The 26,303-nt window shown below is 51.9% G+C and overlaps 1 protein-coding gene across 5 annotated transcripts in view; it reads left to right on the top strand.

Annotated features, from left to right (window-relative positions):
* Window positions 1–26,303, top strand: part of RAPGEF1 (Rap guanine nucleotide exchange factor 1) — a 158,570-nt gene that overhangs the window by 113,374 nt on the left and 18,893 nt on the right. For 3 of the 5 annotated variants that reach the window (XM_037994052.2, XM_008005890.3, XM_008005889.3), the window contains 3 exons: window positions 20,011–20,099; window positions 24,161–24,272; window positions 26,133–26,208. In XM_037994052.2, coding sequence (XP_037849980.1) covers window positions 20,011–20,099; window positions 24,161–24,272; window positions 26,133–26,208 — 277 coding nt within the window. Of the gene's footprint in view, window positions 1–2,033; window positions 2,193–16,997; window positions 17,256–18,099; window positions 18,193–20,010; window positions 20,100–24,160; window positions 24,273–26,132; window positions 26,209–26,303 lie in introns of all 5 variants that reach the window. The other 2 variants (XM_037994051.2, XM_008005881.3) reach the window with 1 other exon arrangement.

Here is a 26,303-nt window from a genome sequence, read left to right as displayed (position 1 = left end):
CTCTTCTAGAAAACACTCCTGTGCTGAGGACTCCCGTGCACATAAGGAAGCACGGGTCAGCACAGAAGGCAGGCTGTTCCACCGTGGGCACTCCATGAGGCTCCGGAACTGCCCAGGCATTGGGCAGGTAGGCACATTGGGGGTGCCTGTGGCATCCCTCCAAACTTTCTCCCTTTGCTGCCAGTTAATGAACATGGAGGGCCCTAGTTGGGTTTGAGGATCTGAGCCTCTTGTCCAGCCATGCTCCCCAGGAAGAGGAAGCTCCCCAACAGGAAGCTCCAGGCTTGTTCAGAGCTGCCTGGCTTGCTGTGCTCGTGTGCTGGCCAGTCTGGTGGCTTCTACCAGGAGGCGACTAGTGTGCACTGGGCCATCTTTTATCCATTGTGAGAGGACATGAAGGGCCGTCTGATTCTTCTGGGAGGCAGCTGCAGACTGGAGGACAAATGTCTCTGGATTACTCCATATAATCACCTGGGGCTCAGCCCAGTCCCAGGAGTCCCTGAGCTTCCTATACTCAGTGGGCTCTGGCTGACCAAGCAAGCTGTTTTGTTTCCACTCAAAAACCACACTCAGCCCCTTCAGAGAAGGCCATGTCCAGTAGAGGAAAGGCCAAGCTTGGAGTTGAGAGTCCTGAATTCCAGTCCTGCCACTCGTTAGCCGTGTCACATGTGCCATTTTCAGGGTCTCAGATCCTCACCTGCCCTGCCCACCCCACAGGCACAATTGAGAATATGCGTCTCAATTGCTTTGAAGATGTTTCAAAAAGGGTCCCACCTTGGAAACATAAATGCCTCATTTAGAGACCCCTTGCCTAAAATGTTTGGTTAGAACCATTGCCGAGACCCAGGAGTGGTGGTGGCACATGCCTATAGTTCCGGCTACTTGGGAGGCTGAGGTGGAGGATCACTTGATCCCAGAAGTTCAAGACCAGCCTGGACAACATAGTGAGACCCTGTCTCAAAAAGAAACAGGCATTGCTGAGCCATATTTACTGAAAATATTTTTGGCCCATTGGCCATCCTTGGGCATCTTCTCCATACTGTGGAGTCCACAGGCTTCTGAATATTTGGGGAGACACCCCTAGTGAGTGAGGGGAATCAGAACCTGTTCCACCATGCCTGCAGGGCAGTGGTGAGCTCAGCCCCTGGAGGCCTGTTAGGAACATCTGTGTTGAACACCTCCCCGGGTAAGCACCGGGGGTCTCATCTGGCTCTACATGGTCCCTGCCACAGCTCCTGGCATCCCCATTGTAAGTAAATTGAGGCTGACAGAGCCAGCAAACCTTAATCCAAGCCCACAGCTAGAAACAGAAGACCTGGGAGCCAGGCCCAATCCTAATGACAACCCAGGCATACCACCTGACAAGTCCTGCCAGCTGCTGGTCGCACCCTCTCAAATGCAGATGCAGGAAGCGTAATCCACACTTCACAGACAAAAATGGTGCTCATTACACATGCCTGTTGGCCCACATACAGTGTGATAAGCAAGATTCCAGGTGCTTCACACATATCATCCCATTTCATCCTCCCAACAGCCCTGTACAGGAGGCGCCAGGGTTCTCCCCATTTTACAGACGGAAAACCTGAGGCACAGAGACCTTTAAGTAGTGCCCAAGACCAAACCCGTGAGAAATGGCAGGATCCAGACTCAAACCCAGGCAGCCGGAGCCCCATCTGAGTTTTGAAGACGTGTTAATGACACATGGATCCACTCCCCACAGAGGAGCAGCTCCAAGCCCGGAGTCAGCCCAGGTCTGTGTGGCTCCAGCCACCTCGTCCTCCTTCCACCCGACCTGCTTCCAGTGGGCACAAATTTTAGGATCTGGAGTAAGGAAGTGAAGGAGGGTGCCCTTTCCTGCAGATAGCCTTCGGCAGCTGGTTTTAGTCCCTGAACTGGGACTAGAAGCCGTCCCTCTCCAGAATGTCTCTGAGAGGATATGGAGAGCGACCTCCAAGGCCTTTCCCTGCACGGACCTGACTGTTCTCTGCTTCTCTCCCTCCTTCCCTGCCTTCTCTCTCCTCCCCTCTGTCCAGCAGGCCTCCTGTGCTGCTTCTTCCTTCTCCTCTGTCTCCTACTGTGTCCAGCAAACTAAAGTGGCCTTCACCCCCGAGGACGGCAGTGCCGCTCAGGGCCTCAGTGTGTCCGTCTCTAACTCCTTTCTCAGCCGGCATGGCAGCTTGCCTGTGCCCTCGGTGAGTTGCTCCCTGCTGTTCTTTACTTGGAAACACGTGAACAGGGCCATTCCTTGGTAGCGTGTGCCTCAGCTATGTGTTCTGCGCATCACGACCCCTGCCCTTCTGCGGGTCCTTACACATAGATGGGAGGTTATGAACGGTTGGTTCTCTGGGGCCTTAAAGACTGTGAGGTGTCCTGGTGAGGCAGGGGTAGGCATGGGAAATGTGAGTGGCCACCTTGGGACCATCACCAGTCTGGCAAAAAACTGACAAACACATTTTGACCTTTTTATCCCAATCTCCCTCTGGGACTTGGATCAGCCCTCTGTGTTCCAGGATTAAAAAGGAATATAACCAGGTGTGGTGGCACTCACCTGTAGTCCCCACTCCTCAGGAGGCTGAGGCAGGAGAATCGCCTGAACCCCGGAGTTCAAACCCAGCCTGGGCAACGTAGTGAAACCCTGTCTCAAAATAAATAAAATAGATGAGATGGATGGGTAGATGGGTGGTACTGCTCCTCACATAGAAAGCCGGGTTGAGGAGAGCAGGCTTCACCAGCACGTGATGGTTTGATTGAGGGCTGTATTAGTTTGCTTTGGCTACATAACAAACCACCCAAAACTTCGTGGCTTAAAATAATAGTGACCATTTGTCACTGCTTAGGCCACGGAGTAGCAGGATGGTTGTGCTACTCCGGCCCGGACTTGGCCAGTTTTGGCTGAACTCACTGACATCCGTGGGACCTGAGCTGGGACAATGGGGCTGGTTTGGCTGTGACCCATGTAGTCTGTCACCTCCATCAGGCTGGCCTGGGCTTGTTCACGTGACAGCTGGCGGGCTTCCAAAAAAAACAAATGGGAGCGTGCAAGGCCCCTTAGGGCCTAAGCTCAGAAGTGCTGTGATGCCTGTTCCATTGCGTTTGCTCGGTTAGATTACAAGGCCAGCCCAGGTTCAGGGAGCACAGACGTTGCTTCTGCCTCTTTATGGTAGTTGCTGCTAAGTCATGGTGCACAGGCCGTGGGTCCAGGAAGGGAATGGGCTGCAGCCATTTGTGTAAACAGTTTACTGCTTTAAGCCTAGGGGCTGACACTGAAGAGGGGGTCTTTCACTGGCATCTGTGTATGTCCAGGAACCGAAATGGCCACATTCTCCCTTTTGTCTGTTAAAATGAAACTTAGCACAGGGGAAAGAACTCTAGAACAATTTCGCTTCAGCGTCTTTCCTTTGGGACTGGATTTTCCTTGCCTCGTATTTTGTAACTGTGAGGATTAAGTAAAATTATATGAAGGGGCTAGGTACGTAGTAAGCTTAGAAAGCTTATTACTGTTCTTGCTCTCATTGTCTTAGTAATAAGAGTTCTGGATTCTCCTCTTGTTCTGCTTCTAACTTTACACACGAGAGCTAACCTGTTTGGCCTTTTAACCCCCTCTATAAATGATGAGTTTGGACCGCGCGATTTTTTGTTTTTTGTTTTTTGTTTTTTTTGAGACGGAGTCTCGCTCTGTTGCCCAGGCTGGAGTGCAGTGGCACGATCTCGGCTCACTGCAAGCTCCGCCTTCCGGGTTCACGCCATTCTCCTGCCTCAGCCTCCCGAGTAGCTGGGACTACAGGCGCCCGCCACCTCGCCTGGCTAATTTTTTGTATTTTCGGTAGAGACGGGGTTTCACCGTGTTAACCAGGATGGTCTCAATCTCCTGACCTCGTGATCTGCCCGCCTCGGCCTCCCAAAGTGCTGGGATTACAGGCATTGAGCCACCATGCCCGGCCGGACGGGGCGATTTTTAAAGACTTATCCAAACTCAGGTTCCCAGTTTGGTTTTGTCTGGTTTCCATCTGTGCCCAGGGTGGGCAGTCCAATGCCTAGTGACTTCCAGTGCCCAGGACCAAGACGGTCCTGCCTGTCGTGAGGACCTTGGAGTGCATTCTCCCACTGGATACTGAGGCCTCACTCCTTAGAGCCCCCAGCAGCCCTACGCATGCTGGGAAGACAGGCTCCCCTCACCCTGCTCTGGCCACACAGAAGCCCATGGTTTCCTCAGAGGCACCTCTGGCAAGCTCCTTTCACAAATCTTGCAAAACTTGGCCTGTAGACAATCCAAGCTCTTGACCGAGCTAGGTTTTTGTTTTTGTTTTCTTTCCCCTTAGAGTTTCTACAATGTCCCTTTTGAGCAGTTAGGGTTAGAGGACTATGAATGAACTGGACTGTTTGCTACAAAATTAAATTTGAGGGCATTTTAATTAAGTTTGGTTATGAGTACGTCATAGTTTTTATCCCTGGGACACACAAGAGCCTTAAGACATCTTGTGTCTAAAACACTGCATTCTTAGCAACAAGTCCACCAAGGACCCCGAGGGAAGGACCTTATAAGATGCCTTATGTCATTAAAACGAGAATACCTCAGGAACCATTAGTGATGGCCACGTTTGGAACATTCAACATCCAGTACACTGAAACCTCAGAAAAGTGATTTAGTACAGTGCCAGTATGTTCTTCATATATCCATTGGTTAAATTCTAAGATGAACCCCAGACACAGGGCTTTGGATTACTATCAGAGCGCCTTTTATGCCTGAATTTCTTCGTTCTTTGCCCCTGGGCCTATGTCATTTGTCCAGCATGAAACTCTGAAGGGGTGTCCCTTGGAAACACAGCAGTTGTCAAATCTGAAGACACCTCACATGGTTCTTGACACAGTGGACGATTACTTCTACTAAAAGATTCTAACTATTGAAAACCTCTTGCCAAGGGAATTTGTAGGGCACTAAACCTGTGTGGAACAATTTAAATTGAAGTGGATACTGAGAAGTATTCTCATTCACTCCTCCCCTGATCCTAGGGATGGGTTTAATTCAGCAAGCTCAGGACATCAACTTTTCCGGGCCAGGTTGCAAAAGACATCCAGTTGAGGAAGATGGCCCCAGCCAAAGCAGGGCTGCAGGTTAGCAGGCAGAGGAAGACAGGCACGAAGCCTGCTGCAGAACCAAAAACATCTGCACACATTTTAATTAATTCTGGGTCTGAGTACGTCATGGTTTTTTGTTTTTTGTTTTTGTTTTTGTTTTGTTTTTGAGATGGAGTCTTGCTCTGTTGCCCAGACTGGAGTTCAGTAGCATGATCTCGACTGACTGCAACCTCTGCCTCCCGGGTTCAAGCAATTCTCCTGCCTCAGCCTCCAGGGTAGCTGGGATTACAGCCGCCCGCCACCACGCCCGGGTAATTTTTTGTATTTTTAGTAGAGACGGGGTTTCACCATGTTGGCCAGGCTGGTCTCAAACTCCTGACCTCAGGTGATCCGCCCGCTTCGACCTCCCAAAGTGCTGGGATTACAAGCGTGAGCCACCACACCAGACTACATCATGGTTTTTATCCCTGGAGTATATAGGAGTCTTAAGACGTCTTTTATGTAAAATACAAGTTCACACCATGTTAAGGCATATGTGAGGAATGACATGAGAGTTGTAGGCATAGAAACTTTGTGGGTGGTGGAGCAAGGACAGGGTCGTGGGGGCTGGGGGTGGAGCTTGAGCTGTGGCTTGAAGGACAGTTGGGATTTTTTAGGAGCTAAAAGGCAGGAAAAGCAAGTCAAAGATGTTCCAAGCAGAAGGACCTGCCAGAGGCATGGAGGCCAGGAAGCCCAGTGTCCATTCGGGAAGGTCATCTCAAATGTAAGCACTTAGAATAAGGTCATGAGGGCAACGATGACAGCCAGCTTTCCCGTCTCCCCAGAACCTCCACTCCAGGAAAAGCCAGTCCTCCCCACCCGCAGGCTCTGCCGGTCCTGGACTCGACTGTTTGCTGGGCTTCTCTCTCACCAGCACCGCCTAGGAGTTGGTCCCAGGGGGTCCCTCCTACCGTCCCCTGCACAGGCTTCAGTCCTGTCTGCTTGGCCCTTCATTCACCAGAGGTGTTAGCTCCTGGTCCATAGACTCGCCTCTTGCCTGACTTAGGCCGTAACCCCAGGAGACTTGAACACAGACAGAGCTCCAAACCCTGACATGTGGTCTCGGGGGCATTCGGACCAGCTTGGTAAAAGAAAGGTGTTGAGAAGAATGTATGCATGACTGTGAGGCAGGAAAGGTATAGAGAGGTGGGTGCAGCCTCTGCCATCCTGATTGGGCCAGGCTCCACCTGTGCCTTTTCTGTGGGGGCGTGGCTCCGTGTCTGAGTGACAGCCTCACCATCCCTCCCAGAAGTAGCAGTGCTGCCCGTGTTTTCTCTCTTGACTGCTTTCCAGGTTCTTGCTCCCTGGGCTGCCTGCTGTATTCCCATGGTGGCCCTGCCTGGTGGCTGCCCATCTGCTTTCTCTGCCCTACTCCTTCCCACCTTCCACAGCAGACTCCCATGGCCCTCTCCTCTGCATGTCCCTTCTCTGGCTTGCATTTTCTCTGCTTCTGCACATCTCGAAAGTTGTAGATTTGGTTCCTATTCACGGTGCCCTTGACCAAGATATTATGCACAATCTCTCAGTAACCATTAGGGCTGCCTGTGCCCTGCCGGTGCTGCAGGGTTGGCATTGGAAAAAATACCTTCCTCCAGCCAGCAGCGGTGGCTCACGCCTGTAATCCCAGCACTTTGGGAGGCCAAGGCGGGCAGATCATGAGGTCAGGAGATTGAAACCATCCTGGCTAACACAGTGAAACCCCGTCTCTACTGAAAATACAAAACAATTAGCCGGGCGTGGTGGCGGGCGCCTGTAGTCCCAGCTACTCAGGAGGCTGAGGCCGGAGAATGGCGTGAACCCAGGAGGTGGAGCTTGCAGTGAGCGGAGATGGCACCACTGGACTCCAGCCTGGGCGACAGAGCGAGACTCCGTCTCGGAAAAAAAAAAGAAAAAACACCTTCCTCCGTACCCCACACTACTTTCTTGTACGCTCTTTCTTTGCTAACTGAAAGTTATGGGTATTTACTGTCACTAAAAGATCTATTTGGGTGCTAGAAATCTGTTGAAATATTGCTTTACCATCTTGGCTTCCAGAATGAATCTGGATAATTAAAACTGCTAGCAGACCCAAGTTGTGAGTAGAAGTTATATTGAAATGCCTGTAATAACTGTCATCTGTTTAAAAAAAAAAAAAAAAAAACTTCAGGCAAGGAGAGTTAAGTGTGTATCATCTTGAGGACTTTAATTTTTTAAAAAGGGTCTGCAGAGCAGCTGGCATCCCATTCTGGGTAAAACAGTCGTTTTCTGAGATGGGCCCAGGTTTCTGTGCGTCAGCACATGTGCTCTCAGCAGAAGGCTTGAGCTCCATGCAGACGCTCGGTCCCCATGCCGTGGTGTCCCCTCACTGGGAAATGCCAGGCCCAGCTCCTCGGGACCCGGGGTAGGTTCCTTCACTCTGCCCATGCGTCTGCCTGTCCCTTGCTCACTCTTTCTCTCGCTCCCCACCCCCAACCTCCTGGCCACAAACCATCCCCAAGGATGAGCCATCACAGAGACCGTGGGCACGCTGACGGGCCTAAAGGCCAAACAGGAAAGGGGAGAGAGAGAGAGAGAGAAGGAGAGGAGGAGGAAAACGGAATGGCCCACGGGAGGGAAGTGGAAGACAGTCCCATGGGGCTCTTGGCACCTGTTGGAAACTTTGTTGGAAACAATACGTTTCTGCCATCCTGACCTTTGTCTCTGGTTCCTCCCTGATGCCATCTTGTCTTACTGGCTTTCTGTCCTGGTCAGAGCTAGATCACATTGAGAGAGAAAGAGCAGGGAGCATCTGTGGGCAGAACCCGGTAGCGGAGGGTGGGAGAGGGATTTCTCAAGGCAGCCCCTCCCTGGACGGGGTGGGGGTGTTGGTGCGCAGGCTGGTCGGACCCTCCCTTTGCACGGTCTGCATGGAGTGCTCCTCTTTTGGGGAAAGGACTGTGCCGCTGTCTCCATGTTGCGAAGCCTCCTTGAGGCCTCTGCCTCCCACTGATACATGTTCCTCCTTGGCCTGGCGTAGCTCATGTAGTATGTAGGTGCTTCAGGTTATTTCACACCATTGACTCCTAGACTCTCCTCCATTCTTGGAGGTTTAGCAGCACAATATAATCTACAAGTCTATGCCCTTAGGGGTGTGGTCTGCCAGCCCATGCCCTTAGGGGTGTGGTCTGCCAGCCCGTGCCCTTAGGGGTGTGGTCTGCCAGCCCGTGCCCTTAGGGGTGTGGTCTACCGGTGCATACCCTTAAGGGTAGCATCTACCAATCTGTGCCCTTAGGGGTAGAGTCTACAAGTTCATCCCCTTTGAGGCAGAATCTACAAGTCCGAGGTTGAGTCTCCACGGATCTCCAGCGGTTTGCATGCAGGCTTCTCTCCTCACCAGACCCTGGGCTCCCTGAGGTCAGAAATTAGTCCCCATGCCTGACACATAGCAGACAGGCAGGCAGTGCCCATTCACTCTTGTCCTGCCCCTCTTCTCCCCGTCCCACCATGTCCTACTGATATCGCACAGGGCATTAGCCTTGAGCGGGTCCACTTCTCTCCAGCCTGTGACCACTCGCTTCCTCCCTACTCCTGTGTCTCACCTGGATGCACTGCAGCTCCTGACTGGCTTTCCTGCCTCTGCAGTCAGAGGCCCTCCCTGCTTCTTAACCCTGCAGCTAGACTAAAATGTCACCACATCCCTGCAGAACCAGGGCCAGCTTCCCTGGCTCTTAGGAGGCCCTCACACTGTTTCTCCCCACTCTACCATGAGCCTGTCCCCTGCACACCTCCACTGCCTTCCCTTCATCCCTTCCCCACATACAAGTTTCTCCTTCCTGCTCAACCCCGTCTTCTTCCCCACCATGTTTTCTCCTCACTTGCTATATGAACCTGAGCACGCCGCCCCGCCCCAATGCCCTGGGCCCCCCTTTCCTCATCTGTGCAATGGGAGCACAAGGTTTTTATAAGGATGAAAAGCACACGTGATGTAGTACGAGATGCACAACCAGCATTTCATGGAAAGGGAGGTATTAGCATCAGATCTTTCACCACATGGGGGAGGCTGCTGCTTTCCTGTGTAATGCTCCGGTTCGTCTTCTCAGGATTGCATGTCCCCTGAGGAGGGGCATGAGCTGTGAGCTGGTAGCTTTAGTGCAGCCTAGCCTCTAGCTCCCATATAACAGATGCATTGATCCTAGGCTCTGGCCAAGAATCCATTTTTTCCTCATTTTCCTTCCCTACTGACCTGAGGGTCTTGCTGTTGTGTCTGGGTCGAGAGTTTCCCAGGTAGTTCTTGTCTGCAGAGCCCTTGAAACACAGTTTGGCTCCTGCAGTGCGTTCCCCCTGTGCTTTTCCACTCTTCCTGATAGACCCAGTGCTACTCTGAAGTGTGAAGACTGGATTAGATCCTACTCAGCTTGACCCGGTCTTGTGGAAGGAGGTACATGCAGACCAGAGCCCCCTCCAGGTCGCTGGGACCCTCAGGCAGTATTGCAGAGCCACCTCTGGAGAAATGTCCAGCTCTGGAGGAGACGGCGTTACCTAATGAGCCCAGGAGCGAGCCTGCCTTGCCTTACTGCGGGCAGTAGGGAGTGTGCCCATCTCGAGAGCAGGACTGGTCACAGCCCTGACAGCAGGAGCAGAGCTGAGAGTGCCTCGTGTTGGGGGCTTTCAAAAGCAACCAGTCTGATGCAGCTGTTTCCGCCCCCTGGTTCTAGACTTCGAGAATCTTTGTTGTTTACAGCCTGGCATTTTGGCTGGTCGGTGCCCCTGGACCAGCTTCAGGCGCAGTAGTGTCACTGTAGCACCTGGCCGTGGTTGTACTTCTGACTCTATCTGTGACAGGCAAACTGTCAGGTGGGAGTTCAGTCAGGGTGCTGGGAAAAATTACGGAGGAGAAATTTAAGATAAAGTTATAGGAAATAGACACAAACCTTCTTGGAAGGCCGGGTACCAAAAGCACCCCCATTCCTTGTAAAGGTCGTACGCTCACACGCACCCCGAGGGGGCCAGTTCCACGTCCGGTGCCTCTTGCCTTTACTTCCACGTCGGGCTGCCGTCTCCCTATCGAGGGCCTTCCTTACGACTCTGTGATCGAGGTTCACTGCAGTTCTAGAGATGGAGGAGCCAGGAGAGAGAAGCTGAGCCATTTGTTCCGAGTTAAGCTAGAGCCATGGTTGGAATCCAGATCCCCATCATGAAAAATACAGTGTTAGGTTAACATTTTTGAACTGCTTAATTTGCCAAATAAATTTTGAGACCTCGTAAGGCTCGGTCAAAAGAGAATTGCGTAGGCTGGACGTCGAGAGGCGTGTATTTGTCCTTCATGTTCTGACATGTTACAAAGTGTAGCTACAGGCTCTAAATAGAGTTCTAAGAATAAGTATAAATTAGAGCCCCTGTCAGGCTGTTGAAATGCAAACTGAGTAAAAATAGTTGTCAGACTTCTAGAACTGAATTTGAATCATTTTTCAATCTGTATTAAATCTTTCTATAAAGGGTTGATGCTATTCAGATCAACACTTAGTGAATTCCAGAGCATCCTAGAATGTATTGGAGGTTTTGCAAGAGTGTAATTTGCCATGAAGCCATTGGCCAAAACGTAGTATTTTCAAGGGAGATACTGTGATTCCAGTTGTAAAAATATGTCACATGAGAAGGAACTTAATAAGGAACTTTTATATTCACCCATCTTCTCCCAAGCAACACATTTTTGTTCTTTTACATCCTTTTTTTCCTTAGGATATTCAAGTGGTTTTTAAAAATAAGCTCCACTAAGAAGTTTATTTGAAAAGGGAGAAGATATTTTTTGGACCCAACATAATGCTAATGTTACCCTTCTTTGAGGAGAAGAATGACTGCCTCCTTACCAGGATCAAAGACAAAACAGTCTGTGGCAGATTTCAGTTCAGGTGCTTGTGGCATTGGCCTCAGAACCTACCACTTGGCTTTGGAACTCATCTTTTGACATTATGTAAAGTGTAGTTATTGTTGCAAATTAACACAAGGGCATCAAAGAAGAGGAGTTGCTCCTGGGCCTAAGGTAGACCCTACCAAAAAGTAAGGTAGACCCTTCTGTAAACCAGTAGTTAATTGGGACTGTAAAGAGAAGACAAAGCCAGAAGTCTCCCTAATAGTTTGCCAAATAGAGTTACAAGGAGTATTACCAAGCATCTTTCCTGGGGCAGGAGGGTGTCCTGGGAGTGGTCGTACCCCATTTCTATAAGAATCAAATCAGATAAGTTTTTCTCCCCAGGCGATCATGTGGGCCTCGTCAGCAGTTAAAAGCTCAACTTCCTTCCAGAATAGATAAATTAGGGCCCACACTGTGAGGCTCACAGTCCCTAGTTGAAGGACATATGTGCTCTGAGCCCACCGCCAGTGCTAAGCTGTAGCTCCCATTGATTCTACTCTGGGGAAGGAAGCCCAGACCACACTAGAAAAGCAGCTTCCCCTGAATGTGTTTTCTCACAAATGAGGAATAAAAATTTAAACCCGAAAACCAGCTGTCCAATAGCTTATCTATTTTGCTAAGTAGCATCCAAAAACTCTGAAGTCATAAGCCTTGCTTGAGCCAAGATTATGCAGTAATGACCAATTTCTGGCAACTTCTCTTCCCAAACACTTCACCGTGCCAGTAAATCCATCCATTTACATGACCACATTTCCCTGTAACTGGTGGAGCTGACAGTTCTCCAGGGCTTGGAGCTCAAGTCACTGTGGAGCAACTGTTCTGATCAAGGTCCCTCGGCCTGCGTCCCTAACCCTCAGCTGCTGATGAGTAGACAGCCTTCTCTGGCACACGGTCTTCCTGATCAGCAGAGGAATGAAGTGGAGTGGCTGTTATATTGAGGATTCAGAGTTGTTCCTTTAAATATCTGCTTTCCTGCTGGGCACGATGGCTCATGCCTATAATCGCAGCACTTTGGGAGGCTGAGGTGGGAGGATCACTTGAGCCCAGGAGTTCGAGACCAGCCTGAGCAACACAGCAAGACCCCATCTCTACAAAATCCAAAAAATTAGTTGTACCTGGTGACACATGCCTATAGTCCACCCTTTTTGAGAGGCTGAGGCAGGAGAATCAGTTGAGCCCAGGAGGTCGAGGCGACAGTGAGCCGTGACCGCACCACTGCACTCCAGCCTGGGTGACAGAGCGAGACCCTGTCTCAAAAAAAGAAAGGAAGAAAAAGATCTTTCCTACTTTCTTGCTAAGGCAACACAGGACCCACCCCTAGTCCTTTTTCCATGCCAGGACTGTAATAGAGAGAAGGTGTCACCGAAAACTGGTGCCTTTTCTAAGTATTTTACTTGTGAGAAGAAAACAAAACTGCTGCCTGGCCAGCTTCAGGCAGCTTTGCCTTTTAATGAATTGGCCACACGCTCGCATATGAGGTCATCGGCCTCCAGCATCGTTTCGACTCCGGGGCCCAGTTGCTTTCAGGGGTGTGTTTCCAAAGGAGCTGGTTGCTGATTCCACCTTTTCCCTGCCTGTCCTGCCGCACTCTGGCCAGTGCACCCCTCTCTGCATCCTGGCTTGTGGATCAAGTCTCAGCCCACTGGGCTTTGCATGCCTGGCGTCATAAAGCACTCAGCTAAGGAACTCTCTGCAGAGTTGGTGAGGCTGTACCCTGCAGAACTGTGGGATCGCATGGTTAGGGCCTGTCTCATATCCGGGATACACTCAGTATTTCAGAAAACACGAACTGATTGTGATATCAGCCGTCCCCACGCCGCCTCTTACCAGCTGTGTTATTAGGCACGTGGTCTCGCCTCCCAACCTCAATATTTTCATCAGTTATAAGAACCGTAAGGCACTGTGTGTAGGTTAATTGAGATGATTCATGCAACGCCTCATCTGCCCAGCAGGAAGATGCAGTAGGAGTAGTTGTTCTCTTCCTCGTGAGGCAGTCCCTGCTGTGTTTCTGTGTTTCGACTGACTGTGTGACCAGGGCTGACATTGGGGGCCAGACACCCCCTCTCCTAACTGGCACCCCTAGATCTTCTGCAGAAGTTTGCAAGTCTCAGACAGGCAGCCCTTGCCGTTCTAAAATCCTCAGCCCAAACAGTCTTATTCTGGCTATAAATAAAAGTTCCTGCTACACAGAGAGCAGCAGCTCGTCAGAAGCAAAGCCGGGCACGAGCCAGATCCTAAAATAAACCCCAGGCTGTGGTGAGGCGGCGTTTCTGTGGAACGGCCCTCCCTGCCTTTCTGCCTGTCCCTGTGGGTAAGTGTGATCATAAGGGGCTGGAAGTATTGCTCTGGAGAATCGCTAGAGATGGGGGCCTGTTGAAAATGGTGTGACCATGAGCCCCGATGCAGCTGCTGGTATCTGCAGAGCCCGAGGGGCACAGCAAGGGCTTCATGGTGATCAGAAGGCTTTCCCTGTGTCTCCCTGCCCCATGAAGGTACCTTTCCAGTTTGGCTCTTGTCCCAGCATGACTGCATAGCTTGAATACCAGAGCGTGAGCTCACAGCTGCAGAGGGAGGGCCAGGGCAGGCCAGGCCAGGCCCCTTTGTCCAAGAGAGGCCGACTCTCCTTCCTTTCTCCTTGGTAGCTGCCCCCTCCTTGGCAGTCCACACCCCTGGTCGTTTCCCTGAGCCTCCCTCCCATGTCTGGACCTGAACCCATGCAGTGGGTGAAGTTTGTCTCTTACCCATCCACGCTCAAAACTGAGCCGCTGCTGTGAGTCAGGCAATATTCTAGGCACCTTAATTAATAATACGGTGCCTAGACTATGTATTAGGTGCCTACTAAAATACGTATCAGCAAATACATATTAGGTCCCTACTGAATGCCCCAGTGCTGTTATTTCGAGCAGTTCTGGATTGTTTGGAGGGCAGGAGAAGACAGCTGCTGCTGGCCAAGAGGTCGCCCACACCAGCAGCATGCGGAGGACTTGTATGTAGTGCTCTACGTCTCACGGAACGTCTGCAGAAACCTTATGGGAGAGGGGCTGTTTTCATCCCCGTTTTAAAGATGAACAGCTTCAGCTAAGGCTCGAGAACTTCAGTCACTTCTACTAGGGCACACAGGCAGAGATGCCACGAGGGGCAGCTGGAGACCGTGCAGTTAGCAGCTGCCCTGTGCCGTCTCCCAGAAGAGGCACCACGCTGTGGGAGTCTGCCCCTCACCTTGTTGAATTAAAACCCGCTAAACACACCGTGTGGTTGGTTAGGAAGACACTTCTCCATCTTGGTACATTCTGTGATGACACAAAAGCCATTTGTGTGTGTGTAAATCAGGTGCTAGTTACTGCAGGGCGCGTGTAAGCCCAGAGTGACTTTACATGGCGCCAATGAGGCTGTGTCAAGACTCCAGAAGGAGCTGGCGTGGAGCATGACTCTTAAACTAGGCGGCAGCAAGACAAGGTGAGCGGGAAGTGTTCAGCAAATCTCGTGGCAGTGTCTGGGTGTTGGGAACGAACATCTGGCCGATCTGAGAATTTGGGCTCCTGCAAAAGATGGAGCCACTCCCTGAAACAGTCATGCAAGGGTTTCCTGAAGGCAGCACGCCGTCCCACCGCTCAGCCAGTGCATCCCGCTCGCTGTCTTCTCTGTGGACCTTCCCAGCCAGCGAGGGAGCCTTGCTGTGTGCAAGCGTCCTCCAGAGATGCGATAGAAAACCCAGAAAGCCAAGCCCTTCACCCCGCTGCCATCCCAGGAAGGCTCAGAGTGAGCTCCCAGGCCTGCAGCGCCATCCCGGGGAATTGCTGTGAAACATTGAAGTGTTGCGTGGAGCCTGCTGTGAGGGCTTAGGTGAGGGCGGCAAGCCAGGGTGTACCAAGTAGGGTGTCTGCCCCCCACCCCCCCGAGCTTCTCCTGAAAGAAAGATAGGAAGGGAACTTCACTTGTACAGGTACTTGAGTGTTCAGTGCTGGTCACATGTATGATACTTCCATGGATTCGTTTGACTATGGCCGAGGGTTGGCCTTGAGTTTGTGGGTTAGATGGGGAAAGCAGATGTGTAAGTGGTCGTGAGTTCTTAGGGCAGATGTCGTGGATCTGGTGTGAGATCTAGCAGCCACTGGGACTCACAGGAGTGAGAGGAAGGAGGAGCTTGAAACTCTGGTCAGTGCAGCCAGGAAGGGGCCACAGCTATACTCACAGGTGGAACTGAGAGAGTTGCGTTGTCCCTCGAGTTATAGTAGCTCTCTGTACAAGTTAAAGGGTAGCTTTGCCAAACTGCTTAAGGGCCAGCCATGGTGGCTGATCCCTGTAATTCCAGCACTTTGGGAGGCTGAGGCGGGCAGATCACTTGAGCTCAGGAGTTCAAGACCAGCCTGGGCAACATAGAAAGACCCCATTTCTACAAAAAAAAATCAAAAAGTGAGCCAGGCGTGGTGGCATGCACCTGTGGTCCCAACTACTCAGGAGTCTGAGGCAAGAGGATTGCTTTAGCCCAGGAGGTCGAGGCTGCAGTGAGCCTGGGTGACAGAGTGAGACCCTGTCTCAAAAATGAAAACAAAAAACGACTTAAGGATGTGTGGCTTTGACCTCTTGTTAGTTTAAAACTTCATTTGTCCTCCTCTTCTTCCTCTTTTCCGTGGGTTCTGAAAATCCCCAACCACAGCAAACACAGAGAACGTTTCAGTGAGTGGCACGCACATTTGTGTTGGGCTTGACTTTCCTCACGTCCCGGCCTCTGTAGTGGCCAGTGAGCCCAGCAAGGTCTTTGTTTTGTTTAATTTTGTGACTCGTTCATTCACCCATATCTGCAAGGACTTTGGACGTGGCCACCCCCACAGCACTCTCCACGCTCCCCATGGTGGTAGCAGCATGGTGGCAGGCCTTTGTAGGACACGATGACATCACATCATTAGGTTCTCTCCACGTGGAGGCTGCTGACCAGTGGTCCTAGAACGCCTCTGTCCCTCCTTCAGCAGCAGAGCCCCAGCCTGGGGTGCTCACTGGACCCCAGAAGCCATGGGATTTGCTGTCAATTCTCAGCACAGCGTCAGACCTTCCTGTCTGATGAGCATCTGGGGGAATATAGCCTTGTGGCTACAAGGTGACATCAAAGGTGTAAGATCACATTTGTTTCTATTTGAGACAGGGCCTTGCTTTGTCACCCAGGCTGGAGTACAGTGACTCTATCTTGCCTTACTGCAACCTCTGCCTCCTGGGCTCAAGTGATCCTCCCCTCTCAGCCTCCAGAGCAGCTGGAACTACAGGCACTCACCACCACCCCCAGCTCATTTTTGTGTGTTTTGTAGAGATGGGGTTTTGCCATGTTGCCCAGGCTGGTCTCAAACTTCTGGGCTCAAGCGATCCACCCACCTCAGCCTCCCAAAGTGCTGAGACTGCAGGTGTGAGCCACCATGCCCAGCCTACTTCGTTTGTTTAAAAAAAAAAGGGGGGGGGGGGGAGAAAGAAAAGAAAAAAAGAAAGAAAATGGGTTAGGAAGAGAAATGGACTCAGACATCATTAGCATTTCCATAGTGCAGCTTGCCAGCCACCCTTAGGGTTTGAGCCCTTCCTTTCCAAAAGCATTCAAGGTGGATTTCAGTGTTTAAAAGTTGCAGTGTTTGACGCTTAAGGAATAAAACCTGAGAGATTCGTCCAAAAATTCAAAATGAGTAATTACAACGACATTGAATTTAGCCGTGAGGTTCCTGAGCAGGCAAGACAGCGATGGGCCATGCAGGTTTTATTTTCTGTCCCAGCGGAGCATGTGGCCATTTAGACAGCCCTGAGGACAGCGCTGTTCACTCTCCAGCCTCAGGGCCCTTCTCAAGGGAGGAGGTGCTGGGTGTGGGTATCACAGTGGCCTGAGGACTGGGGGTTGCTTGGCGTGATTGGTGGCCCCTGTTAGAGTTACTGTGAACGGCCTGTCACTGCTCAGCTACTGCTAATCTAATTACTTTTTCTCTTTTCTGTTTTCTTCCCGTATTCTCGTTTTTGTTTGTTCTCCACCTGGATTCTGTAGTATAAGTCTGTGTTTAGGTCCTACTCCCAGGATTTCGTGCCTCACCACCAAGCTTCCGTTCCGCCTTTCCTTCCGCCTACCTCCTCTTCCTCTCCACATTTCCCACCTGCCCACCAGTCTCAGAGCTCTGACTTAGCCGTGCCAGCCATGGCCGGTCCACCTCCCAGCACCGTGGACGGGCCTCTCTCGGCTTCTCAGGAGAGCAGCTTTCATGGGAATACTGTCTGCCTTCCTTCCGAAACCTCTTTCACTGACTCGGTGAGAACTCAGCGTGCACGCACACACACACACGCACACACATACCCCTGCACGTGGGGCTGCACGGTTTTTTAAAAAGCGGTTTCACTGTTCCTGAAAGACACTGCCTCCCCTTCACTAGCAGTCAGGGGTGCCAGCGCGCACCTGCTACTGAGGGTCACAAGGTGCGATGGTAGCCCATCTGTTTCCAGAACAGAACTGACTCTTCTCTACAAAGTTCTATCAAACTAGGAATCTGATTTTCCACAAATAGATTAGTGGGCATTTAGAGATGAAGTTATCAGACGCATAAGATACAAAATGCTACTAGCTTTCCATTTAGTTGTCTGTTTTTAGGGAAAGGGTGTCACGCACCCCTTTGCAAGTGTGGAGGTGACAGATTCAGGGCATGTGTCTGTTTGGTTGCATGTGGTGCCGATGACAGAAGCCTATTAAAGTGCCTGTAGCGCTTCGTCCAACTCAGAAATGCTGCCTTGCCGATTGGAGCAGAGAAGTACATGGGGCAGAGGAAGTGCAGGCAGCGGACCCCACTCCCCAGTGTGTGGGATTGTCTTGATATGTTGCTTCTCTCCCTGCATAATCGTTTCCCGCCACACTGGGGACCCCTGCCGTCTCCACTACAGTGGGGCCGTCTCTCCAGGATGATTTAGCCCCGGACACCATTGGAGAAGCAGCTGCAGGAGACTTGGGTCCTCTCTAGCACAGAGGCAAGAGGCGGCAAAAGCAGCTTTGCTCTCTGCACCTGGGGAGAGCAGAGTGCAGGCCGTGGCGTCCCCTGGCCAGCTGTGAGGGCTGGCTGGAGGGCCTGGCCCATGTGTCTTTCCTCTCGTCCTGTCTCCCCCAGAGTGAAAACGCCAGTGAGGAAGCTGGTGAGGGTGAATATGTCAATCTGTATTCCTCTGGCCAGAGCAGCGAGGAGCTGGCTGCCTCTCGAGGAGTAAGTAACCTCGGGCGGCCTCCTGCATGTGGCCTGGCCTGGCAGGGCTTGGGCCTTGCCCTCCCGAGGCCGCTTCCCCCGCACCTGCTTCTGTTGGGTTGAGCCCCCCTCCTGGTCACCAGCAGACTGGGCTCCTGCAGGCTGCTGGGAGCCAGCTCGGCCCTTGGGAGAGGACATGGCTTCCAGGTGGAGGTCTGCCCTTTGCTCCTGCTTCAATGCGTGTGGCACTCCTCAGAGCCTGGCCAGATGGGTCTTCTAGAAATCTCTGGGAGCAGCATGGCACGGGCCCCGGCTGTGTATCCGGTGCTCTCTGTGGGGTTCCTTCCTCCCACATCTTCTGGTGTTAGCTTCATCTTCTGTCCCTCATGCAGAGGGAGGGACTCTTCTCCCATAGGGCCTTTCAGACCTTCATCTCCCTCCTCCCCAGCATGTCCCATTGCTCCAACACTAACTGCTTCCGAGGAAGCGAGTGAGTCTGGCCCATAGCCCCTGCCATGGCTATGCACACCCCCTCCTGAGGGAGGCGCAAGGTACCCGACGTCAGCACCCTTGTGACGCTGCTATCCCAGCTCCCGACCGTTGAGGTACAACAGTTCTATTGAGCAATCCACTTTCCAAGTTTTGCTTCAGCCAAACATGAGCAAGTTCAAAAGCGTCAGAAATTGCTCTCCCCACGAGCCCAGGTGGCACAAGTTCCTTGAAGGGAGGCCCATGAGGAGTGGAAGACTCCTAGTGATCCACCTCAGGGCAGGGCCCTGCCCATGAAGAGCTTGGTCACACCCGTTAATGTGGTTCTCTCAGCACCTTACATATTCAGAGGCCCACACAGAGCCAGCCCTGTTTCAGACATTAGCAAGCTGTAGAACACTGAAGAGTGTTCACTCTAGTAGGATTTGACCCACTGTCCAAGGGGGCTGTCTCCTCTGCTGACCTGTGCCTCTGGCATCCCCGGCTCAGCCTCCCTATGGTGAAGTCCATGCGCAGGGAGAGGCCAGCTTTGCACAGCTCTCTCCCTCCACGGTGACGCTTCCAGGGCCCACTGGCTCCTTGCCTCGAAGCACTATTTCTGTATTTGTCCTGCCCCAGTTCTCCATCAGGCCTCAGCAGCAGACCAGGGATGTTGGAGGGCCATGTTGTCACTGAGTAGGGCCAGCCCAGGGACCCAGGAGGAAGTGAGTCTGCTGGAGGAGGAGGGGACTGGCACCCCAGGGCCTGAGCAGCTGGCCCTTTGGGGACTGAACCCGGTTGAGCACTGCAGCCCTGAGGACTTCTTTAACTTTAAATCGGCAGAGTGTGGTTCACAACAGCAGAGCCCAGTGGTTAAGGGCACAGGCTTTGCAGGTAGATAGCCCTGGGTTCAAATCCAAGCTCTGCTGTTTATGAGCTGTGTGGTCTTGGGCAGGGTCCTTGACTTCTGACCTCTGTTTCTGTGCATGGAGTGGGGACGATGGTGTTAGCTCACTAACGAAGTCAGATGAGGAGAAGCAGACAGAGCCTTGAGCCCAGCGCCTGGCTGTGCTCAGGGGGAGTGGCTATGACAGTCTTCTTTGAGGAGGTGGTTGAGGTAGCTTTGCCTAGATTGGCAGCTTACAGATGTTACAAATAGTGGCACCTTTCACTTCCTCCAAAGCCCAAGATGCTAGTCTCCAGGGCTGGTGTTTCCTGTGATTAACGTCATTCATTGTTAATTTGTTCACATCTCAGATTGCTCCATAGGAACTTGCACTCTACGGCCACTTGCAGGCAGGAATGCTGGGAAGACAGAGCAGCCCCGCAGTGGGCCCCTGTCCAGAACTCAGCACCCACTCCTCTTTCCAGGAACCACCGGCTGGGAAAGACGGACATTCCAGAGATCCCTCAGCAGTCAGCAGCATCCCTGGGAAGGACAGCAGAGACGGCAGTGAGAGGTAGGAAGTGGACCCAGAGGAGCTGGGTCCCCCAAGAGCAGCGTACCCACTCATGAGGCCTGCCTGAGCGGCCCCTCCCAGCTGGCCCCTAGGCCTGAGGGTGTCTCAAGTTGAAACTCTTCCTTCTTGTTTCCTTTTTTTGTTTTTTAGATACAGGGTATTGATCTGTCACCCAGGCTGGAGTGCAGTGGCACAGTCGCAGCTCACTGTAATTTTTAACTCCTGGGCTCAAGCGATCCTCCCACCTCAGCCTCCCAGGTAGCTGGGACTACAGGCATGCAGCACCTCACCCAGCTGATTGTTTCAGTTTTTTGTAGAGACGAGGTCTCGCTATGTTGCCTAGGCTGGTCACCAACTCCTGGCTTCAAGCGATCTTCCCACATCAGCCTCCCAAAGTGCCGGGCTTACAGGCATGAGCCACTGTACCTGACCCTCTTCCTTTTTTTCTGATTCTCAAATAATACAAGCTCAAGGTAGAAACTTGAAAAGCATAGAAAACTGCACGAAAGCAAGAAAAATCACTAATTACCCCACCCTGCAAAGGCCTTCACATGTAGTTTGCCATTACTTCTTAATTGTTTGCATCTATATTATCTACCTTACAAATTACCCACAATAGCCTTGTCTTGTCTTTTTCAAATCCCAGGCCAACCTTCCTTGGTCTTGGCCTCTTTCAGGTTGATAGGGAGTGTAAAAGACACCCCTCCACCCACAAACTTGTTATCAGGGACATTTCTAGACATATGTGTGCATGTTGTGTTGCTGACAAAAATGTCTTGTATATCTTAATTTTTTACAGCCAAGATCAGGAGCTGTTCATTGCATTTAGTTGCTATAGCTCTTTAATGTCTTATAACTTTTTTTTTTTTTTTTTTTGAGACAGAGTCTTGCTCTGTCACCCAGGCTGGAGTGCAGTGGCACCATCTCAACTCACTGCAACTTCCGCTTCCCGGGTTCAAGCGATACTCCTGCCTCAGCCTCCTGAGTAGCTGGGACTACAGGCATGTGCCACCACACCTGGCTTATTTATTTATTTGTTTATTTATTTATTTATTTATTTTGGTATTTTTAGTAGAGATGGGGTTTCACCATGTTAGCCAGGATGATCTCGATCTCCTGACCTCGTGATCTGCCTGCCTCAGCCTCCCAAAGTGCTGGGATTACAGGCGTGAGCCACCGCACCCGGCCACATTTTTCAATATTAGCACAAAGCAAACCTGACCGAGTATAGGAATATGTAGTGAATTTCCCCAGTATGCACTTGTGAAATATGATGTGTGGGGTCTGCAAATGGGCACTCCCACTGCAACTTCACATTGACTTCCCCTTCACTGTGAAATGTTCCACGTGTTCAAGCTTTTCCTCCCTCCTTAGGTCAAGCTTTAGCCATCTCTGGGGTCTTTGGTGACCTTAGAGCAAGGGAGTGCCCACTTGTCATTATCAGGGCTCAGGGCTTAGGTTGAAGAGGCAGTTAATAGCAAAAGAAAAAGAAATGAGAAAGCATTGCATAGGAACCTGTTGAAGAGGGCCACCTGCCCAGCCTGCCTCCTGGCCACTCTTGTGCTCTGTGACTTGTCTCTCTGATTTGTGTGCCCAGACTGAGGTTTCCCCAGGTGTGAAGCCAGGAATGGTGTGGTTTCTAGGTTAATACCTGGGGCAGAGTGTGTGGGCCAAGGAAATGCAGCTCATGGGTGTGCCACCAGCTTCACCGGACCCCACAGTATCGTCTTCAGAGTTCCAGATGGTTCTCGTGAAAGAGAAGGATGAACACTTTGACTGCTCAGAAATAATTGTGGGATGTTGTGCCTCCATCAAGGCCAAACACAGGCTAAACATTGACGAGACATGGAGCAGGGTTCTTGTCAAGACTGGGCAGGGCCCACTCTGACCCATCCGTATTCTTTTACTGAAGGCACTGTTTTTTTTTTTTTGAAACAGAATCTCGCTCTGTCACCCAGGCGGAGTGCAGTGGCATGATCTCGGCTCACTGCAGCCTCCACCTCCTGGGTTCAAGTGATTCTCCTGCCTCAGCCTCCAAGTAGCTGGGTTACAGGTGAGCACCACCGCCACGCCCAGCTAGTTTTTCTATTTTTAGAAACAGGGTTTAGAGACAGGGTTTCACCACGTTGGCCAGGCTGGTCTCGAACTCCTGACTTCAAGTGATCCACACCACCTCCCAAAGTGCTGGAATTACAGGCGTGAGCCATCATCACGCCCGGCATAAAGACACATATTTTTACATCTCAGATACCTGGGGATAAACTGCGATCTATGACCACAAGACTGGCCAGTATAAAACAGAGGAACGTGGAAGAAAATGCCAGGGGAAAGCCGGGTATATCTGCAGGCCCAGCTTCCACTCTCCCCAGAGCACCCTAAGCTGGGAGACTCATCTTGGACACTCCCGGCCGTCCCACCTTCCCTTTTGTGGGGAATGTTCTCTCCCATCCTTCCGCCGGCAACTTGGGCTCAGTGCTGCAAGCCTCGGCTCACCCATCCCATTCCAGAAGCCTCCCGACCTTTAGACGAGCCCAGACCCCCTGCTTGTGCTTGTGGTACCCTTCTGGGCTTCTCCGTTCTCTGTGCTACTGTGACCACTTGTTTTAAATTCAGTCTCAAAAAAAAAAAAAAAAAAAAAAGACTGGGTGCGGTGGCTCATGCCTGTGATCCTAACACTTTGAGAGGCCAAAGCAGGAGTATCACATGAGTCAGGAGATCAAGACCAGCTGAGCAACATAGTGAGACCTCATCCCTACAGTGAACAAAATTATCCAGGCATGGTGGTGGGGGCTTGTGCCTGTAGTCCTCGCTACTTGGGAAACTAAGATGGGAGGATGGCTCGAGCCCAGGTCAGGGCTGCGGTGAGCCAAGGTCGCGCCATTGCACTCCAGCCTGGGCTACAGAGGGAGACCCTGTCTCAAAAAAACAAATGAACGGCCGGGCCCGGTGGCTCACACCTGTAATCCCAGCACTTTGGGAGGCCAAAGTGGGAGGATCACGAGGTCAGGAGTTCGAGACCAGCCTGACCAACATGGTGAAACCCTGTCTCTACTAAAAATACAAAAATTAGCGGCCGGGCGCAGTGGCTCACGCCTGTAATCCCAGCACTTTGGGAGGCTGAGGCGGGTAGATCATGAGGTCAGGAGATCAAGACCATCCTGGTCAACACAGTGAAACCCCATCTTTACTAAAAAACAATACAAAAAAATTAGCCGGGCATGTTCTGGGAATCTGTAGTCCCAGCTACTTGGGAGGCTGAGGCAGGAGAATGGCGTGAACCCGGGAGGCAGAGCTTGCAGTGAGCCAAGATTGAGCCACTGCACTCCAGCCTGGGTGACAGAACAAGACTCTGTCTCAAAAAAAAAAAAAAAAAAATTAGCAGGACGTGGTGACATGTGCCTGTAATCCCAGCTACTCAGGAGGCTGAGGCAGGAGAATCACTTGAACCCGGGAGGTGTAGGTTGCGGTGAGCCAAGATTGTGCCACTGCACTCCAGCCTAGGCGACAGAGTGAGACTCCGTCTCAAAAAAAAAAAAAAAAAGAAAACAAATAAATAAATTCTGTCTCCTGCTAGACTGAACCCTCAGGGACAAGAGGCTATATCTGCTTGATTCACAGCTCTTTCTTAGTGCCAAGCAAAGGGTCCCGTGGCGAGTCAGTCCTTGGAGAAGATGGGGAGCAGCCTCAACAGCAATGCGACTTTCTCTCCCATTCTGCTTGCCCCTTTGCTCCTCCTCTCTCTAAAATGCTGACTGTGCAATGGGCCTTGGCAGAGAGTGGCTGAGACCATCGCTCAAACAGCTTAATGGAACCTTTTTATTTTCCCAGCGGAATCACTTCCGTGGACAGATGGGACATCCGGAGGCAGCAGGGAATGTCCTGTGGCCACACAGCCAGTCAGTAGCAAAGCTGAGGATCCAGTCCATAGCGATGTAGCTGCCATTGGGGCAGGCGTGTTCTGGGAACAGTTTTGAGCCGTGCACACCGGCACTGCCTTGGCCTCCAGGCATCAGGAGCTGGGCTGGTTTGACACTTGCAACACAAACCACTTCTCCCCTCAGGGCCCCAAAGTCACCAGATGCTCTGGAGTCGGCTCAGTCGGAGGAGGAAGTGGACGAGCTGTCCCTCATCGACCACAACGAAATTATGTCCAGGCTGACGCTCAAGCAGGAGGTGAGGACTTCCCAGGCCGGGGTTTTGCAGCCTGGCCCCACCGAGAGCACGTGGGGCTGAGGAGACCATGATCTTGTCATAAGCAGAACAACCCGAGGAGGCTTAGAGACCAACTCTTTCAGTGCCCCTGGGGAGCCTCTGGGCTGTGGGCTCTGGAGGGATAGACTCCAGGAGAAGTGCGCCGTCTCCTGATGCTTCGAGAAAGTGATCTTACACAGGTCAAGTTCTGCAGCCTCTGTAGCAAAAGATGCCACAACTCCTGAGGGTGTGGAGATAGAACCCATGTAAATGCTCTGCAGACAGAGCCTGTGTGTGGTCGGCCCTCACTAATGGGAAACTTTTTCTGTTGTTGAAAATATAGCCCCACTGTAGCTTCAGCCTGAGAGACATCAGCTGGGTGTCTCCCTGGGAGGCCAAGGCAGGCGGATGGCTTGAGTCCAGGAATTCAAGACCAGCCTGGGCAACATAGCAAGACCCATCTCTAAAAAAAAAGAAAAAAAAAGAAAATTCAGGCCTGGACACTGTGGATTCCCTGGTCCTGTGCCTTGCCTGCAGAACCTCGTTAGTGAAAACAGGGCCCAAACCTGTGACAGTGGAGAGGAAGCTGGACCGAGAGTGCCCTGCCTCTCCCTCCTGGCGTGCAGTGCTGGAAGTGCAAAGGAACAGCTTCATAAAGCAGCCTTGGCCCGCACGAGGAGGCAACTATTTTGGAGCTTTGATTTGATGACACATAGACAAAAGGGCAGATACCGTCCTTTGCACACTCCCAGGCAAGAATGCGCTGGCTCTCGCCATGGCAGGGAGCAGCCCAGGAAGGTGTCTGCACCTTGGACTGTCACACGCAGGCAGGGCTGGTGGGGGTACTCGCACAGCTGGGCTCCTCTGCAGAGAGAAGTGTCATTTCATGATTCTTGCCATAAATTTCTTCCTTAAAATCAGGTCAAAGGCATAACTCCCACTCCCAGAGGTAAACCCAAGACAATCTCAGGCCTCTGGAGTCAGGAGGTAAAATACCAAAGCCCAAAAATAAAAAGGTGGATGAGTCTCGGAGTGCGTGCCACAGCTGAGAGGGCTGGTTCTGTCCCCTCCAGCGTTACAGAGCAAGGAGCATTGAGGGGCAGGGGCAGAAACAGGCCTGGGGGTTTGTCCTGAACCTCCGTCCCTGGCCCTGGTCACAGCTCTTTTTGGCTGTATGCTGGGTGACCTCTGTTTGCCCGCATGGAAGCAAGACTTGCTGCTTAACAGGCAGGTGTGGTGTGCAGCATCAGATGTCATTGAATATCTCTCTCTCTAATGCTTTGCTCTCCTCTAATGAAGGGCCCCATGGAAGAACCTGTGTCAATGCAAGTAGCTTCTACCTCCACCTGGGGAGACGGATTTAGATTTAGGGCAGCTTGCTACAGTTTTGGGGAACATGAACATGCTTGGAAATAGTCCTGCTGCCTCCACAGGCATCCTGGGCAACCCTGGGAACTGTCTTGCCCCCGGGGGGTCCTACTTCACCTCTGACTTGTGGTTTGGTGAGCAGAGAACGGTGGATGGTGCTGTGTCCCCTGGCCCAAGTTGTGTGCTCAACACAGTGACATGTCGTGGTGCCTTGGTGCTGGGGCAGCTCCCAGGCCATCCAGCTCTCAGACTCGGTCCAGTTTGTGCCTGTCACCAAGCACAAGGCGAGTCTGGAGGGCACCCCTGGCATTGCAGTGCAGTCACACTGCTCCTGGGCCAAGGAGCACAGGAGAGGGGACCTGGGGTCCCTGCATTGCATTTTCTTTGTCAGCTCATTCCTGCCTATTTCTTCCTAAACTGACTCTCTGAAGGGCATACTCTGCCTCATACCTTCCTTGGCTGTTTTCATTACAGGGTGATGACGGGCCGGATGTCCGCGGAGGATCTGGTGACATCTTATTGGTCCATGCTACTGAGACTGACAGGAAAGGTAGGGTGCCCTCTCCACAGTGGCCTTTGTGTCAGCAAGCTCACTAGATTGGGGCTGATCCCGCCCCAGGTGCCACTCGGCCTCCCATCACTATC

This window comes from Chlorocebus sabaeus, chromosome 12, assembly GCF_047675955.1.
Source record: "Chlorocebus sabaeus isolate Y175 chromosome 12, mChlSab1.0.hap1, whole genome shotgun sequence".
NCBI lineage: Eukaryota > Metazoa > Chordata > Mammalia > Primates > Cercopithecidae > Chlorocebus > Chlorocebus sabaeus.
Note: the sequence above shows the minus strand (reverse complement) of the source record. Positions and strands in the feature narration are given on the sequence as shown.